The following is a 15,843-nucleotide window of genomic DNA, read 5'->3' on the forward strand; positions in this document are numbered from 1 at the left end:
GTGACATAAACCAATCACAGTTGTGAGGAGCCGCCCTTGCAATCGCCATTACAAGATGGTGCTGATATCCGGTGTTCTAACAAGTAAACAAGTAGTCTGCGCATGTGCTGGGGTATTTTTCCATGCCTTGTGCCCTGCCTGTCCCGTGGCGTCAACTGGGCTGATAATGAGCAACCAGTCAGGGTGAAACACGTCTCCAACCGCTCTTTGTGGGTTATAAAAGGACTGAGTTTCCTGTATTCGAGGTCTTCCTGATAAGTAAGCAATAAAGCTTTGCCATAGAAGGATCCGGTTGTCCAAGTATGTTTTGCTGGCGAAACGTTACAAGGACACACAGTATGACAGCCTGGACGTAATCATTCTAAGGAACTGTGGTCCCACCCTTTCCTCCCATCTTACTGCTCAGCTCATTTGAGTATGCTCTTGAGTAGATGTGGACATATAGCATTATTGGACTTCTTATAGATCTGATATGCTGTGTCAATTTAACAACACATACTTGTGTTCTTGATATGCCATTAGCTTCTAACATTCTTTCATTTTTTTCTTTTTTCTTTTATTAGTTATTTTATTTATTTACATTTCAAATGTCATTCCTGTTCCCAGTTTCTCCTCCACAAACCCCCATCCCATCTCCCTCCCCTGCTTATATGAGAGTGTGCCCCCATCCACTCCCACCTCATACCCCTGGTATTCCCCTACACTGAGGCATTGAGCCTTCACAGGACCAAGGGCCTCTCCTCCCATTGATGCTAGGTAAGGCCATCCTCTGCTAAATATGGAGCCATGAGTCACTCCATGTGTACTCTTTGGTTGGTGGCTTAGTCCCCGGGAGCTCTGAAGGGTCCTTCCCATAACTCTTCCCTTGGGGTCCCTGTGCTCAGTCTGATAGTTGGCTATGAACATCAACATCTGTATTGGTCAGTCTCTGGCAGAGCCTCTCTGGAGACAGCCATATCAGGCTCCTGTCAGCAAGCACTTCTTGGCATTGGCAATATTGTCTGCATATGGGATGGATCTCCAGGTGGGGAGGTCTCTGGATGGCCTTTCCTTCAGTCTCTGTTTCACTCTTTCTCTATATATTTCCTTTAGACAGGAGCAATTCTGGGTTAAACTTTTAGAGATGGGTGGCCCCATGCCTCAATCAGGGGCCATGCCCAACCTCTGGATATGGTCTCTACGGGCTCTCTCTTCCCTTTTTTGGGTATTTCAGCTAATGTGATCCCTGTTGGGTCCTGGGAGCCTCTTGCTTTCCTGGCATTTGAGACTTTCTGGTGGCTACCCCTAGTTTCCCATCCCTCATTGCTGTACATCTCTGTTCAATTTCCTGACCCTCTGTACATCTCCCCCGTCTCCTCGCATACCTTATTCTCCCCCCCCATTTCTCCCTCCTCTCTCTCCCAATTCCCTCCCACCCTCTATCTCCTGTGATTATTTTGTTCTCCCTTCTAAGTAGGACTGTTTTTGTTTTTTTCTAACAGTCATTACTCTTATGTCCTTGCTCTACGGAGGGAAAATGGTGTGGAATATTGGAAAGCATTAATTGGGCCAAAAACTATTGAGGAAGCTTATGCATCTCATCCACAGAGGTATCACTTACATTATGGCTTTCCATTCTTTTCCATGCAATTCAGTTTAATTTATTTTGAATTCTAAGATATAGGAAATACAATTTCAGTTTGAGATGGCTTCTTGGGAAAGCGCCTATTCCTGGTGGAGTAACTGACTATTTATTGTGGAGGACTGGTCTAATGGTAGCTTAAAGATGGTCATAGCTTTGCAAGAAAATATCGGATGCTTGATTTGGCCCTCTCATCTTTACTTATTGGAAGAAATATCCACCATAACCACAATTAAATAAAAATCACCCAGAGCAAGTTGTGATCATAGGTGCAACATCTTTAATTGATCATAGGAGTTTTGAAGTGTGGATGAGAAAAATCAAGATCAACATTAACATCACTGTACAGAGTACTTTAATTTTACCAAGTGAGGCCACATAGCTGGCCAGGAATTTTCACTCCTAGGGTCCCTGTTCTTTATTGTTCTCCCTTGGTCATATTCACTAACAATGGGATTTAAATGTTCACCTATTTTCTTCCTAACATCTGCTACCTCTCCGAAAGGGCATAGTCAGCTGCTAATTACTTCCTTTTGTATAGTACTTCAATCTGAAATAGATGCTGTTGCTTGCTATTTTTTCTGGATAACTTAAATAGTGATATATTGCATTAGATTGTTATTTTATGTTCAATTTTTAATTTAGCTCTTTCCTTTTCCAAGCTTATGTGTACAGTTTGCTTCAGCGAATTTTCCTACCAACCAGTTCTATGGGAGCAGTTCAAAAGCAGCAGCTGAGAAGGAAATAGCGCATTTCTTCCCTCCCCAGAGCACGCTTGCATTGATCAAGCCTCATGTGACACACGAAGAAAGAAGTAAGCATCTGCATTATCTTCAAGTCCTAACATTTTGTCTTCTGTTTGATTCCCTTTATAGAGAGATGTCCCCCCTGAATTTCCTAATTGGTATATTAATTTTTTTTCAATTTCATCTTTACTTTGTGTTTCTTTTTTATTAAGCTCAGTCTTTAAATCCTGACTTATCTCCATTGCTCACTTGGTTGTGTAGTAATGTGTTGGACACATTACTCAAGCACTTATTTTTATCTACATGGAATTCATTGGCATGTGTTTTTTCCATATCTTCTTTAGATTCACTAAGATATTTGATAAAGTTTATGATTATTCTAAATTCTGTGTTCTGGGTTCTCCTGTAGGACTAGCGAGTTTGATGGGAAATGTACTGTTTTTGCCAATTATGTTGTTGTTTTTGTGATTTAACCTAGGCATGTGGATTTTTTTTCTTTGCTTCTGTGTCTAATATGATAGTCAAGATTGGGTCAGTACAGGAGAACTGAGACTCGAGCTAGGCCAGGTGAAGCTGCTTGATGGACTGTTTAACTGGACCAGGGAAGATGGCTCCCAAGCCATGGGTCTAATAGGCAAAGGAGGTTCACATATAAAAAGGGTTCAAAGACTATGGCTTAGAACTAGGATTGTTGGTTTGCAGATGGCAGAGAGCTTTGGTGAGGGGTGCTGTCTTATTTTGGGTTTTATTCCTTCAAAGAAACACCATGACCAAAGCAACACTTACAAAGGCAAACATTTACTTGGGGCTGGCTTACAGTTTCAGAGGTTTAGTTCATCATCATCATATCAGGAAGCATGGCAACTTGTAGGCAGAATGTGGAAAAGGACCTAAGAGTTCTACGCTGTAATCCAAAGTCAGGCATTCATGAGACTGTCTTCTGTGGTCAGCTAGGAGGAGACTAGATTCCACACAGACCAGAGCCTGAGCATAGAAAGAGACCTCAAAGCCCACCCCTACAGTGACACACTTCCTCCAACAAGGCCACATCTTATAATAGTGCCACTCTCTATGGCAAATCATTGAAATATATGAATCTATGGGAGCCAAACTTATTCAAACCACCACAGGTGCCAAAAAGAAGTGACTTTTCCATAAAAGGCAGCCCTGATTGAAAGAGGGCTCTGGGACCTAACTAGAAAAGGTGGTCTGGAACTAAATCAGAAAAGGCAGCTCGAGCACAAAGAGCCATTTTATTGATTAATTATTGAGGAACATGGGGCTAGCTCACTATGGGTGGTGCCAAGCCTTGGCAGGATTAGCAACTGACTGAATAGGGTTCTTCTAGGGATTCTTCTTCAGCTCAGGCCTCTTGAGTTCCTGCCCTAACTTCCTTCAATGATTGACTGTGATGTGAAGCATATGATGAAATAAACATTTTCATTTCCCAGCTATTTCCAATCACTGTGGTTTTATAACAGCAATATAAACCCCAACTAGAACAGAAATTGGTACCAGAGAGTAGTCTATTGACTTGATAAAACTGACCACTACTTGGGGAGGATTGTGGACAGACCTTTGAACTTGGGGCCGAAGAAACCATCAGGGGCTCAGAGTTTAATGGCCTGTTCACTGGTATCTTGGCAAATAAGAGTGTTGAATAATGCGAAGTTTCAGAAAGAAGCAACAACCCTACTGTAGCTATTTGTATGATATTTTGTGTTAATACTCAGTGATGAATGGTTAGCTATAGCTTAAAAAATCAGATGTTATAACAAGAACACGGCCCCACTAAGGTAAAACCTTGGCTTTATTGCAACAATAGATGCTGGTTAGTTGGTGCAAGTAAATAAGCAGTGATTAAGAAGACCAGCATTACTGAGGAGAAATCTTCTGGGAGGTGTTCCCTTAGGGTAAGCACATAGAAGCCACGGTCCAGAGTTGGCCAAGGCTATACTTTGTTGATAGCTGAACTTGGTAATGTGTCATGGTTTGAATGTGTTTGGCCCAGGGAGTGGCACTATTTGGAGGTGTGGCCTTGTTGCAGTAGGTGTGTCACTGCAGGTGTGGATTTTAATACCCTACCTAGTCCTAGTTGCCTGGAAGACAGTCTTCCACTAACAGCCTTCAGATGGAGATGTAGAACTCTCTGCCTAGATGCTGTTATTCTCCCACCTTGATGATAATGGACTGTAACCTGCAAGACAACCCCAATTAATGTTGTCCTTTATAAGACTTACCTTGGCCATGGTGTCTGTTCACAGCAGTAAAACCTTAACTAAGATAACGAATACGAGTGTCCTTGGTGTCAGTGATTCTGAAGGCATGAGGAAGAGCTTGGCACAGTGAGAGTCCTCTGGCAAAAGTGCAGCTTCAGTTGCTGTACAAGACTGAAGATAGAAGGGGCAATGGAGAGAATTTGAGGCTTGGCATCATGTTGCAAGATCAGAGTCCCTGAAAGACCACAGGAAAAAATTATTGGTAAAGGTGCATCCCAGTTGCAGCAGTTCCAGAGATGTCAGTACTGTGGAACAACCACTAAGGACATTATCATGTGTGGAGTGGGTGGGCCTGAACCTATGAGACAAACTGCTCTGGGGCTGCAAACAGCAAATCTAAAGGAATATGTCTGTGGATCCCAGAGGATTGTGAACGGGTTTTAGGTATCAAGCACCGAGACTTCCCCACTGTTTAACTTTGTTTTGCTTCGATTGTGACTGTAACCTGATTCTTCCCTCATGGAGTAAGAAAGGGTTTACCTCATTTGTTTATTTCAACAGGAGCTCACAGTCGACTTTAAACTTTTAGAGACTTTGGAGTTTACAGAAACGTAAAAGTTTTAGACAGAATGGATATTTTTAGAGAGGCTTGATGATTGAGACTTGGGATGTTTTTTAAAGACTGAGTTTTTGAAGACTTGGAGTTTTAAAAGGTAGTGTGTTTGGTTTTGCAGGAGAGAGAGGGACAGAAAGGTTAGCATTGAATTTATGGGTCCACTTGGCAAGTGGATAATTGTGCTGAGTTGTATCTTCTCAGCTTGACACAAGCTAGATTCATTCAAGAAGAATGAACCTTAGTTGAGAAAAATACCCCCACTGGGTTTGACTGTAAGCAAATCTGTAAGGCATTTGCTTTATTGACAGTTGATGGTTGGTGTGGAAGGGCCTAGCTAACCATAGGAAATGCCACTCCTAGGCAGATGGTCCTAAGTTGCATACAAAACTCGACTGAGCAAGCCATAGGGAGCAGGCCACTAAGAAGCACGTCTTTATAGCTTCTGCTTCATTTTCTGTCTCTTGAATTTTTGCCCCAACTTCCTTCCAAGATGAACTGTGATATCAAAGGATAAGATGAAATAACTCCTCCCCAAGTTGTTTACAATCATGGTGTTTTGTCACAGCAGTAGTAGCAGCAACTATGATATCCTCCTTATTAGCTTTGTGACACCACTTTGTTCTGATCATGCCTAACACAAAGGCCACCACTTCTAAGAAGGGATGGGGTCTGCAATTGGGATGTATGGTGAATAAATAAATAAATAAATAAATAAATAAATAAATAAATAAATGATTCCAAAGAGAATTGTTTCTTGGCTTGTGGTCTAGGTACTATATACATTATCCTTTATAATTTTCTCATAGTAAATTAATAGGATTGGATCATTTCTGATATATGCTTTGTACTCTGTTCACATTTGTTATTAGAGGACCCCCTGGGGATATATCCAGGTTATCCTTCCTCGAATGAAAGGCCCAGCCTTCTTCAGGTTCTCTGTAGGTTAGGTCTCACTCACCTTTCCTCAAAGCCCAGCACCTCTGAATGACTTTTGTTTGATATGAAAAAATCATTTCTTTTTCTTTCTCTTCCCCATTTCCCAATTCCTCTACATCATTTATGTCCCCCCTCCTTCTTCCTTTGCCAGAAAGCTCCATGTCTTTCTGTAAGGGTAACTGTCATGGTCTCCGGTCTCCACAGTCTCCGGCCCGTGGTGACAAGTTGGGTTCACACAGCAACTTTACTTCGGGCTTTTTCTTTTACAGCTCTCTTCCCCAGCAGCTTCTTCTTAGGGCAAAGGCTAAACTACTCCTATTACAACAGCTTCTCTTCTACTACTTCTACTCATGGCAAGGGTGAAAACTACTCCCTTTACTACTCACACCGACTCACCTCCTTCTAGCTCCATCCCACCTCATCCAATCAGAATTCACACACGCTCCAGGCACGAGCTCAGGTCATTCAAAGATATGCTGACAGGTCTCGATCATGAGGAACACTCCAGCCTGGCAGGCAGCCCATGCATGCAGCCTCACTGCACATGCTCGGGCAAGGCAGTAAACAAGTGGGTTTCACGGGGCCTGCGGCCGCACCCACTTCCCACAGGTAACTTTTATTCTCTGTTTTTATCGTTTCTGGGAAGCTTACTGTCTGTCTGCTAACCTAGACTTAGTCCACTGTACAACTTAATCTAGGCCTAGATGTTTTCAGCATCTGAGACTTACTGCTCAATAAGCTCATCCTTTCTTGTTCTTTCTGAACACTAGCTGCTGTTCTGGCTCAAACTCCTCTCTCAGTTGACTTATTCAATCTGGCTTTTCTCTCAGCCTCTGAATTGCTCTACTTGACCTCAAACTAAATCTAGCAATCTTTTCTAATCTTCTGGCTTCTTCTCACTCTCTTGCTCATTCTGTTTTTACTTGTGTCTAGCTTGTTCTCTCTTCAATCTGTTTCTGTAAAACTGTCCTGGCAAAACTATCTCTTTCTCCCTCTCTGTGATGCTCTAGCCTCCCTCTCAACTCTTCTGCAATGCTCTCCATGAACTCTACTGTATTCCTCCACTATACTCTCTTCTTCCTGTACTGTCTGGCTTTCTCTTAAGGAGCTTCCCTTTCCTTTCTCTTCTGGTGAGAATTGGGCATATCCTATTCTGTCAAATCTTTCATTGATTCACCACTTTGTCTGCCACTCAACTAGACATCACTTTCAAACATGGGTGCTTACTTCTACAAACTAACTTTACCTTCATTGTTTGGGAATAAAGAAGAGAAGTAAGAGATGAGCTATACCCTAACTAGAAATATACTCATATATCCTGTAACATCTTTCAGTTGGTTCCCCCTTGGTCTGGAGAATGCAGACTTTATCATTCAGGCTGTTGTTTAGAGTCTTACAGGATTGCCTGTATTGATGCCACTCAACAGTACCTCTAGGCTTCAGGCAAGAATGATTGCCTTGGCTCTACCACTAGCACTGACCACATATGACATTTGTAGGCATCTGGGGCATAAAGATGAGACTACGTCTTCATGCTTAGCATGCTGACAGATCTCATTCTACATATCCTCTTGGTTGATCAAAGTGGGACATCCATGCTAATATCCTAAACGTCTTATGGCTGTGAACTTTTAATTGTCACACTTTTCTATATATAAACCACAAGATGAAAGTTGAACTATTATGTTCCTCTGGTATTTTTATATCCTAGAATGTAGCATGAACATGAAATGAATGATCTACAATGGTACCTAATGTTTGTTTTCTTAGTGGAGATCCTGAAGACCATTAAAGAAGCAGGATTTGAGCTGACCCTGATGAAGGAAATGCACCTGACTCCAGAGCATGCAAACAAAATTTATTTCAAAATAACAGGAAAAGATTTTTATAAAAATGTATTGGAAGTCTTATCTTTGTAAGTTTCTGAACTGTAGTTGTTTGTACTATAGAGTGGTAATTGTACATTATAGAAACCGTGGGAAACAAATTATTTTGAACAACTTTATATCTAATCAGACTCATGAAAAGATGCCTTGTTAACATTTAAAGTTTATTATTATTATTTTACAATTTCTTCCCCTTTCCCTTCCTCTTTGGATTTTTTTAGTTCTTTAAACTACATGTAACAGCTGTCAGAATTAAAGTTCATGCTTATCCAATACAGAACTATGCTAAAATCTCCTTATTTGAAAAATGGAGAGAACTTCATAGGACCTAGTCACAGGAAGTGAAAGAACCAGGAATTTGTACTATGAACACTAAAAAAAGCAGAGCTCCAGGTGAATCTGCTGTAGATAGATTTGCTGTATGTTACACTGAGAGTTCATGTTTCAGGCTTTTTATTTAGAGGACTGTTTGGGGGAAAGGAAAAAGATGTAATCAGGGCAAGAGAAAGTGGTCAGGAGACTGAAGTATCTTCTAACCAACTAGTGGTCATCCAAGTGATAATGTAGTGAGCTGAGGTAAGACATCTTTATAACTTATAACAGCCAATTACTGAATAAAGTGATTGGGACTCATCTCATCTTGGGAATGAAGGTAGTCTGGGCAAAACTGCTTTCTGCAGTGGAGGCACTCTCTAAAGGATGAGGCAGTGGCTTTGAACCCATGGTTCATGACCCCTTTGGGTTTGTAGTGGTTTCAGCTACTTTGCCTATCAGATATTTACAATGTTATTTATAATAGTAGCAAAATTACAATTAACAACAGTAGCAACAAAATGATTTTATGGTAGAGCGTCACCCCACGAGGAACTGTATTAAAGGGACACAGAATTAGCAAGGTTGAGAACCACTGGACTAGAGACTGAAGGGTGAACATGAACCAAAGATCTGGGTCTATGACAACGACGTTTGTGTAGTCCCCAGGGGAGTAAAAGTATGAATCCATTTGCATAATTCTCAAGGATCAAAGTACAACACTTAAATAACACAAACTTGTGAAAAAAAAAGGAGAAAGCAAAGACAGCACATGACCATATTGATTTTGTCTTTAGCAATGTGTGTAACCCATGCCCTTGAAACAACCTTCCTTCTAAAAGAATTGCTATTTGTAGGGGCACGTCGCTAGTCATGGTTTTGACCAAGTGGAATGCTGTTGCAGAATGGAGGCGAATAATTGGCCCAGTAGACCCAGAAGAAGCAAAACTGCTCTCCCCAGAATCCCTCCGAGCCAAATATGGACTAGACATTTTGAGAAATGCTGTCCATGGGGCGTCTAGCTTTTCTGAAGCATCAGAAATCATTAGTAATATGTTCACAGAGGGTAATCCTGAGGACTAGCACAAATACTAGAGTAAGTACTATAAAATATATGCCACCTTAACAAATTTTGTTTTCCTTCTTAATTTTAATTTTGAGATTATAATATAATTACAACATTTTATATGTCTCTTTCCTTCCTCTAAATCCGCCCATATACCCACCCCCACTCTCCTTCAAATTCATGGTCTCTTTTTCTACTAATTGTTATTGCATGCATATATATATATATATATATATATATATATATATATATATATATAGTCCTAAATATAACCTGCTTATTTATATTTATATTTATATTTAATTTATTGGCTGATCACTGGGCACTGAACAGCCAATTGATGTGAGAAAGAATCTCACAGCAAACTCCTTGATTCTCTGCTCCCTTTTTCACAATGTTTCCTGGGTCTTAAGTTTAAGAGTGTCTTGTAGATGTATTGGGAGCAGTCCTCACAACTCTGGGTTTTGGTTTTTTGTGGTTTTCTGTAGTGGCCCCTCTCTGTCACAAAAGGAACTTTCCTTGATGAGTGGTTAAGACTACAGTTATTTGTTAAAGACAAATGTTTTTAGACTGTTATTAGGGATTATGCTGATTTAGTAAATTAGTGGTTGTAGATTCTCCTCAACAACCAACACTAAACTAGCACTGAACAGTTATCTAGTACCAGGGACAGCTTCCTTTTTGTTCATCAGTTCTTAGACATGTGCGTCCATTCCTGAGGTCTATGAACCACATCAATGACTGGCGTGCCGTGACAAGACTAAGGATATAACAGTGGCATTCTATAGTATGTGAGATATGACATGTGAAACAAGTGAGACATTCTATCAAACCTGCTTTCCCACCTTATGTTTAAAAGTAGACTTTATATGTTTGCTGTACTGGGGCTGGAGAAATGGGTCAGTGGTTAAGAGTTCTGACTGTTCTTCTAGAAGTCCTGAGTTTAATTCCCAGCAAGCACATGGTGAGTCACAACCATCTGTGATGGGATCTGATGCCCTCTTCTGGTGTGTCTGAAGACATCGGTACTCACATACATTAAACAAACAAACAAACAAACAAACAAACAAATAAATAAATAGATCTTTAAAAATATATATATCTGCTGTATGCCTCTGGCTGTACTTTTCAATAACAAACCTATGTGTGGAATGATGTTGCCATATGCCAGGCCAAGATGAAGCACAGTCTCCTAAGAAAGAGAGAAAATTCTGTTAACCTTTCAACAAAGTCTCTCAAGGATAGAAGAGAATGCTGTGTCTTAGGGATGCTATTGCCATAATGAAACACCATGACTACAGCAACCTGGGGAGGAAAGGGCTTATTAGATTTTTACTTCCAGATCTTAGTCCATACGGAAGGATGTCAAGACAGGAACTCAAACAGGGCAAGAACCTGGGAGAAGGAGCTGGTGCAGAGGTCATGGAAGGGTGCTGTTTACTGGCTTGCTCCACATGGCTTTCTCAACCTGCTTTCTTATCAAACCCAGACCATCAGCTCAGGGATGGCACCACCTACAATACAATGATTGTGTCCTCCCCTATCAATTGCTAATTAAAAAAATACCTTATAGGCTTGCCTACAGCCCCATGTTATGAAAACATTTTCTTACTTGAGGTTCCCTCCTTTCAGATGACATTGTCTTGTATCATGTTGAAAAATCTGTCCAACACACTGTTCCATGTTCTATTTGGCCATTAAAACATTGAACGAAACTATTATATATAAAAGTAGTTCTACAAATCAAGGCATAATTTCATGCCCCATGGATGTTCATGTTTTAGAGATGTGAACATTGTATATGGCTTGAGCTACTTGTGGACAAATGCAAATCCATTGGGATGATAAGTGAGTGAGTGGTGGGAGTGGGGTATCTCAGCAGACCTACATTCTGTGTGTAGCTTCTGTTGGGTGTGAGTCTCTCTCCTAAGATCTGTATTGTCCCTGATTTGTACCAGGGGCAGCATTACTGCTGATTTGGAGGGTTCCATTTAGAGTATAATTCAGTGTTTCATGGGTAGGAGCTAGGCAAGTTAAGTATTAAATATATATCTGGAAATATGGGCTAGAATTCCAAAGACAGAGATAGAGGCAAGAAAAAGAATTCAGTTTTAAGTTTCTAAGTCACACATATATTTATATATACACATACATACACATTCAAACTCTCTTGATGCTTGCATGTAAATATCTGTTGCATGCTGTATTTCTATGCCTTCTGTGCTATGTAATTATTACTTTATTATGAGTCTCTTTCATAAATTTAAGATTCATTTCTTTTTCAGTTCTTGCTGTGTGCTGCAGAGTTGTGTATGCACAATTCCTTATGCTGGCTGGTTTTATGACTGTAAGAACAGGAGGTAGAAAGTACCCTGTGTCATAGGGCTATTGAGCTATCAGCAGATGCTTACAGGAAGTAAACAGGGGAGAAATGAGACACAAGTTATTCAGGCAAGTCTTTTGGCAGTCATCAATGTGATATAATCCAGAAGTACAAACTAATGTGAGAACATTGAGGTTAGGATCAGGGGATGGTAAGATGATTCTTAGGAGGCTGCACTGCACCTGTGGGATTTGGTAATTGACTGCTGTCCTAGCAAAGAGGTGAGAAAAGATACTTTTCTGGTTTCAGCTAACTTACAGAGTAAGGAAGCAGACAGAAGATTCAAAAGAGAGAAGTTTAGAAAGCACCACACATTCTATGGTGGTCACATCGGGTAGATGATATCCAGAGTTGAGGATAAGTCATGTTATGGAAGCAAGGGAGTTTGAGAAGATTCCTACATGGTGATATCAACAAAATGGTGAACATGTGCCTGTTCTCCTCATGGGACCTAAGAAGAACATAACCAGAAATTGTCAGAAAGAGATTTTCCAGGGATCTTGACAGTAAAGCTTTGTAGGAACCTGAAAGATGATGATTCAATGTAAGGGCATCACAAGGTGGTCTGGAAGGCTTGGGGCTGCACTACCAAGGTCAGATCCAAGTCTCTGGCTCTAGAGAAGGGCAGATTTTACAAATTATTCTGTTTATTTGTTTTCACATTACTGGATGGTGTCTGCATAAGAATTGCATATATATTTTTTACCTAATCTGAAAACCAGTCAACTGGAAAGTGAGAGTATTGCATGGAAATATTGATTAATAACTAAGAAATCCACAATTGCCTAGGGCTAAAGATTAAGGCTAAAATGCATATAATAAACTATCTGAAGTCAGGAAAGGGTTAACAGAAAGAATCTTTTTTTGTTTGCTTGATTTTTGTTGTTGTTGTTGTTGTTGTTTGTGTTTTGTTTTGTTTTTTGTATTTTAGGTGTTTTTTTTTTTAAATTTTTTGAGACAGGGTTTCTCTGTATAGCCCTGGCTGTCCTGGAACTTACTTCATAGACCAGGCTGGCCTCAAACTCAGAAATCCACCTGCCTCTGCCTCCCGAGTGCTGGGATTAAAGGCGTACGACATCACATCCGGCAACAGAAAGAATCTTTAAGAAATTAGAACATGCAAAAGTGCTAGTGTATATTAGGGAATTTAAAAACATTTGCAGAGATCCAGAACAGTGTATATGCTCATAAAAGAGATCCAAGTAAATTTTCACCAGTGGTTGATCTGCACACTTAGTTTAAGCAGGAAGTACCAACAGAAGAAAAAGTAAGTCTAAATATCTTGACTACACATTTGAGCTAAGTACAAAAGTATTATTTAGTATTATTTAGCTATGGCGTAATATGCAGATATTGTGCTGCTGTTGAAGCTGCCATTTAGGGAATACTGACAAACTGATACTAAGTAAACTTTAACCAAATCAAATAAAAAAGTATGTAGCTAAGTGGAAAGTTATCCTATGTTCACAAACTCAAAAAAAAAAAAATCCCCTACCATTATTAGACTGAAATTATTAACCAAAGTCATCTATAGAGTGAAGGAGTAGGGATTTTGTCTCAACTAATGAGTCACCATACCACCTCAGGTCCAGCAGGATGCAGCTTCACCAAAAGATACAACCAACAACCTAATTCCAAATGCCTATGTCCCATGGCAAAAACAAATACAATATGAAAATACTAGACAATATATCCCCCCAGACTACCAATCTTATAGTAATGGTCCCTAACAAGTCTACCTCAAACATAACTGGAGACATGGAATTCAAAAGAACAATTATCAACACACTCAAGGAGTTAGAGAAATCAAAAACAATCACAACTACAACCAATCTTCCTCAACAATCACAAAACTTAAATCCAGAAAGAAATTTTCTAAAATCTCTTTATAAAGCCAATTTTAATCCTGGCACCCAAACCCCATGATGATGCAACAAAGGAGAACCAGAGTTCTGTGACTCTGATGAACATAAACTCGAGAACCCATAGGGAAGATCATGAAAACAAAATACAGACATCAATAAAAAAGTCAGACAATGGTCAGCTTGGCTTTATCTCATATATTAAAAACAACCAACCAACCAACCAAACAAACAAAGAAAACAAAAACTCTTGGGATTGATAAACGCTTTCCTCAAACTTGCAGGATACAAAACTACCATACATAGCCTTTCTGTATACCGCTGGTAAACCCAATGAGATGGAAACCAGGGAAACAGTCCCATTTACAATACACAAAATATACCTTACAGTAAATCTAATCCAGGTAGTAAAGGACCTCTATGATGAAAACTTTAAAACTTGGAAGTAAGAAAGTAAGGAAGACACTGAAAGATGGAAAGACCTCATATATATATATATATATATATATGTTGAATGGCAGATTCAGACCTAAGACCAAGTGATCACAGCAACCTATTTTTTTTTTTGACAAAAATACACACTTGGAGGAAAAAGGTCTTTTTCAACAAATGATGTTTGGTAAATTGTATGTCAACATACAGGTGAATGAAACTTGATTATTGTCTCTCATCTTGAACAAAAAGCCAACTCCACAAATGCATCAAAGGCCTAGAACTGAAACATCCAGCAGAAAAGGCATAGAGCACACTAGAGTACAGGTAGATTTAAGGACCTTCTGTGTAGGACTCTTGATGCTCATGAAATAAGACAACAACTGGCACATAGTACCTCATGAAATAAAACAGCTTTTAGCACAACAAAGGATACCACAGTGGAGAGGTAAATGAGAGGAAACTATTAGTAGTTGTGTATCTGACAGAATTACTATCTCGAGCATATGAAAAACTCAAAAACCAAAACAATTAATAAAGTACTTAATAAAAATGAGACAGATTTGAACACAGAACTCTCAAAGGAATAAATACGATTGACTAATTGACAGTTTAAAAAAACACTTAAGGATTTTAAGATCAAAACTACTTCGAAATTTAATTTCATCCCTGTCTGAAACATTATCAATAAAGTAAATATTAACAATTGCTGCCAAGGATGTGGGGAATGCAAACTGGTCCAGCCACTGTGGGACAGTGTGATTTCTTTAAAAGGTAGAAGTAAAACTACTATAAGATGCATTGTTCCAATCCCGAATAGATACCAAAGGACTGTGTATCCTACTGCCAAGACACTTACTCACCCATGTTTATTGATGCTTTATGCAAAGGAGCTAGAAAATGGAATCAGCTTGATGTCCATCAACTGGAGAAAGGATACTGGATACAATAAAAATTTTACTTAGGTGTAAGCAAATATGAAAGTTTCAGACAAATGGATAAAACTGGAAAAGATGAACTGAGTGAGGCAACCTTGACAGAGAACTATATGTGAACTTCAGCTTTATAACACTAATTTTTTGTGGTCGATTTAGAGTTTTTGTAGATGACAGAAGTTGAAAAGAGCCACTGGAAAGAGATGCTTTAAAAGAGATGGGAGAGTAGATCAGATCATAGGCAATATGCAAGCAGAGAGGGTAATACTGGGATTGGAAATGTTTAAATTGTGAGAGGGTGGGAGAATAGTGGAGATGGAGCAGGAAGGGAGAAAACCAAAATGAAGAGTCCCAAAAGACCTATAATCTTATAACAAAAACAAACTGTTCTAAAATTCTGTCTATAACATTGCTGTTTAACTTATGAAGTGCATTTTTGTTCAGTTCACAGAAGCTCAAGGAGGTAATGAAGAAGTTTTCATCAACGTAAAACCACGAGACACAACTTTCTATAAAGAGTAAGAAGAAAAATGACTCCAAGGAAAACACACATGGAGATGAAAACTTGCCTGGCTATGCATGGTAACAATAAAAACTGTACCCCCCCCCCCAAACAGGCTCGGGTGTTTATTTTTCATCAGTGACATAAGATGGATTCTAGAAAGGTGCACTGCACAATACAACAGAAGGTGAGGAGAAACATGAGCTTGGAATAAGTCAGAGTAGATGCAGCCTGCAGACTTGAAAAAGAATGTGTTAGTCTGGACACAAGTTGGTCATGTATTTGATGCTAAAGTTTCCAGCCAGAAAGTCCAAGAATTTGGAATAT

At 39.6% G+C, this 15,843-nt stretch overlaps 1 protein-coding gene across 2 annotated transcripts in view; it reads left to right on the forward strand.

The window, feature by feature from the left end:
* Positions 1 to 15,617, forward strand: part of Nme8 (NME/NM23 family member 8) — a 70,451-nt gene extending 54,834 nt beyond the window's left edge. For both annotated transcript variants that reach the window (XM_021180359.1, XM_085830806.1), the window contains exons 13-17: positions 1,482 to 1,589; positions 2,284 to 2,435; positions 7,909 to 8,053; positions 9,194 to 9,432; positions 15,459 to 15,617. In XM_021180359.1, the coding sequence (XP_021036018.1) occupies positions 1,482 to 1,589; positions 2,284 to 2,435; positions 7,909 to 8,053; positions 9,194 to 9,419 (631 nt within the window). In that variant the 3' untranslated portion in view covers positions 9,420 to 9,432; positions 15,459 to 15,617. The remainder of the gene's footprint in view (positions 1 to 1,481; positions 1,590 to 2,283; positions 2,436 to 7,908; positions 8,054 to 9,193; positions 9,433 to 15,458) is intronic.
* Positions 15,618 to 15,843: the final 226 nt, after the last annotated feature.

The sequence above is a fragment of the Mus caroli genome, unplaced genomic scaffold (assembly GCF_978045245.1).
Source record: "Mus caroli unplaced genomic scaffold, Mus_caroli_1 scaffold_15, whole genome shotgun sequence".
In the NCBI taxonomy this organism is placed as follows: Eukaryota; Metazoa; Chordata; class Mammalia; order Rodentia; family Muridae; genus Mus; species Mus caroli.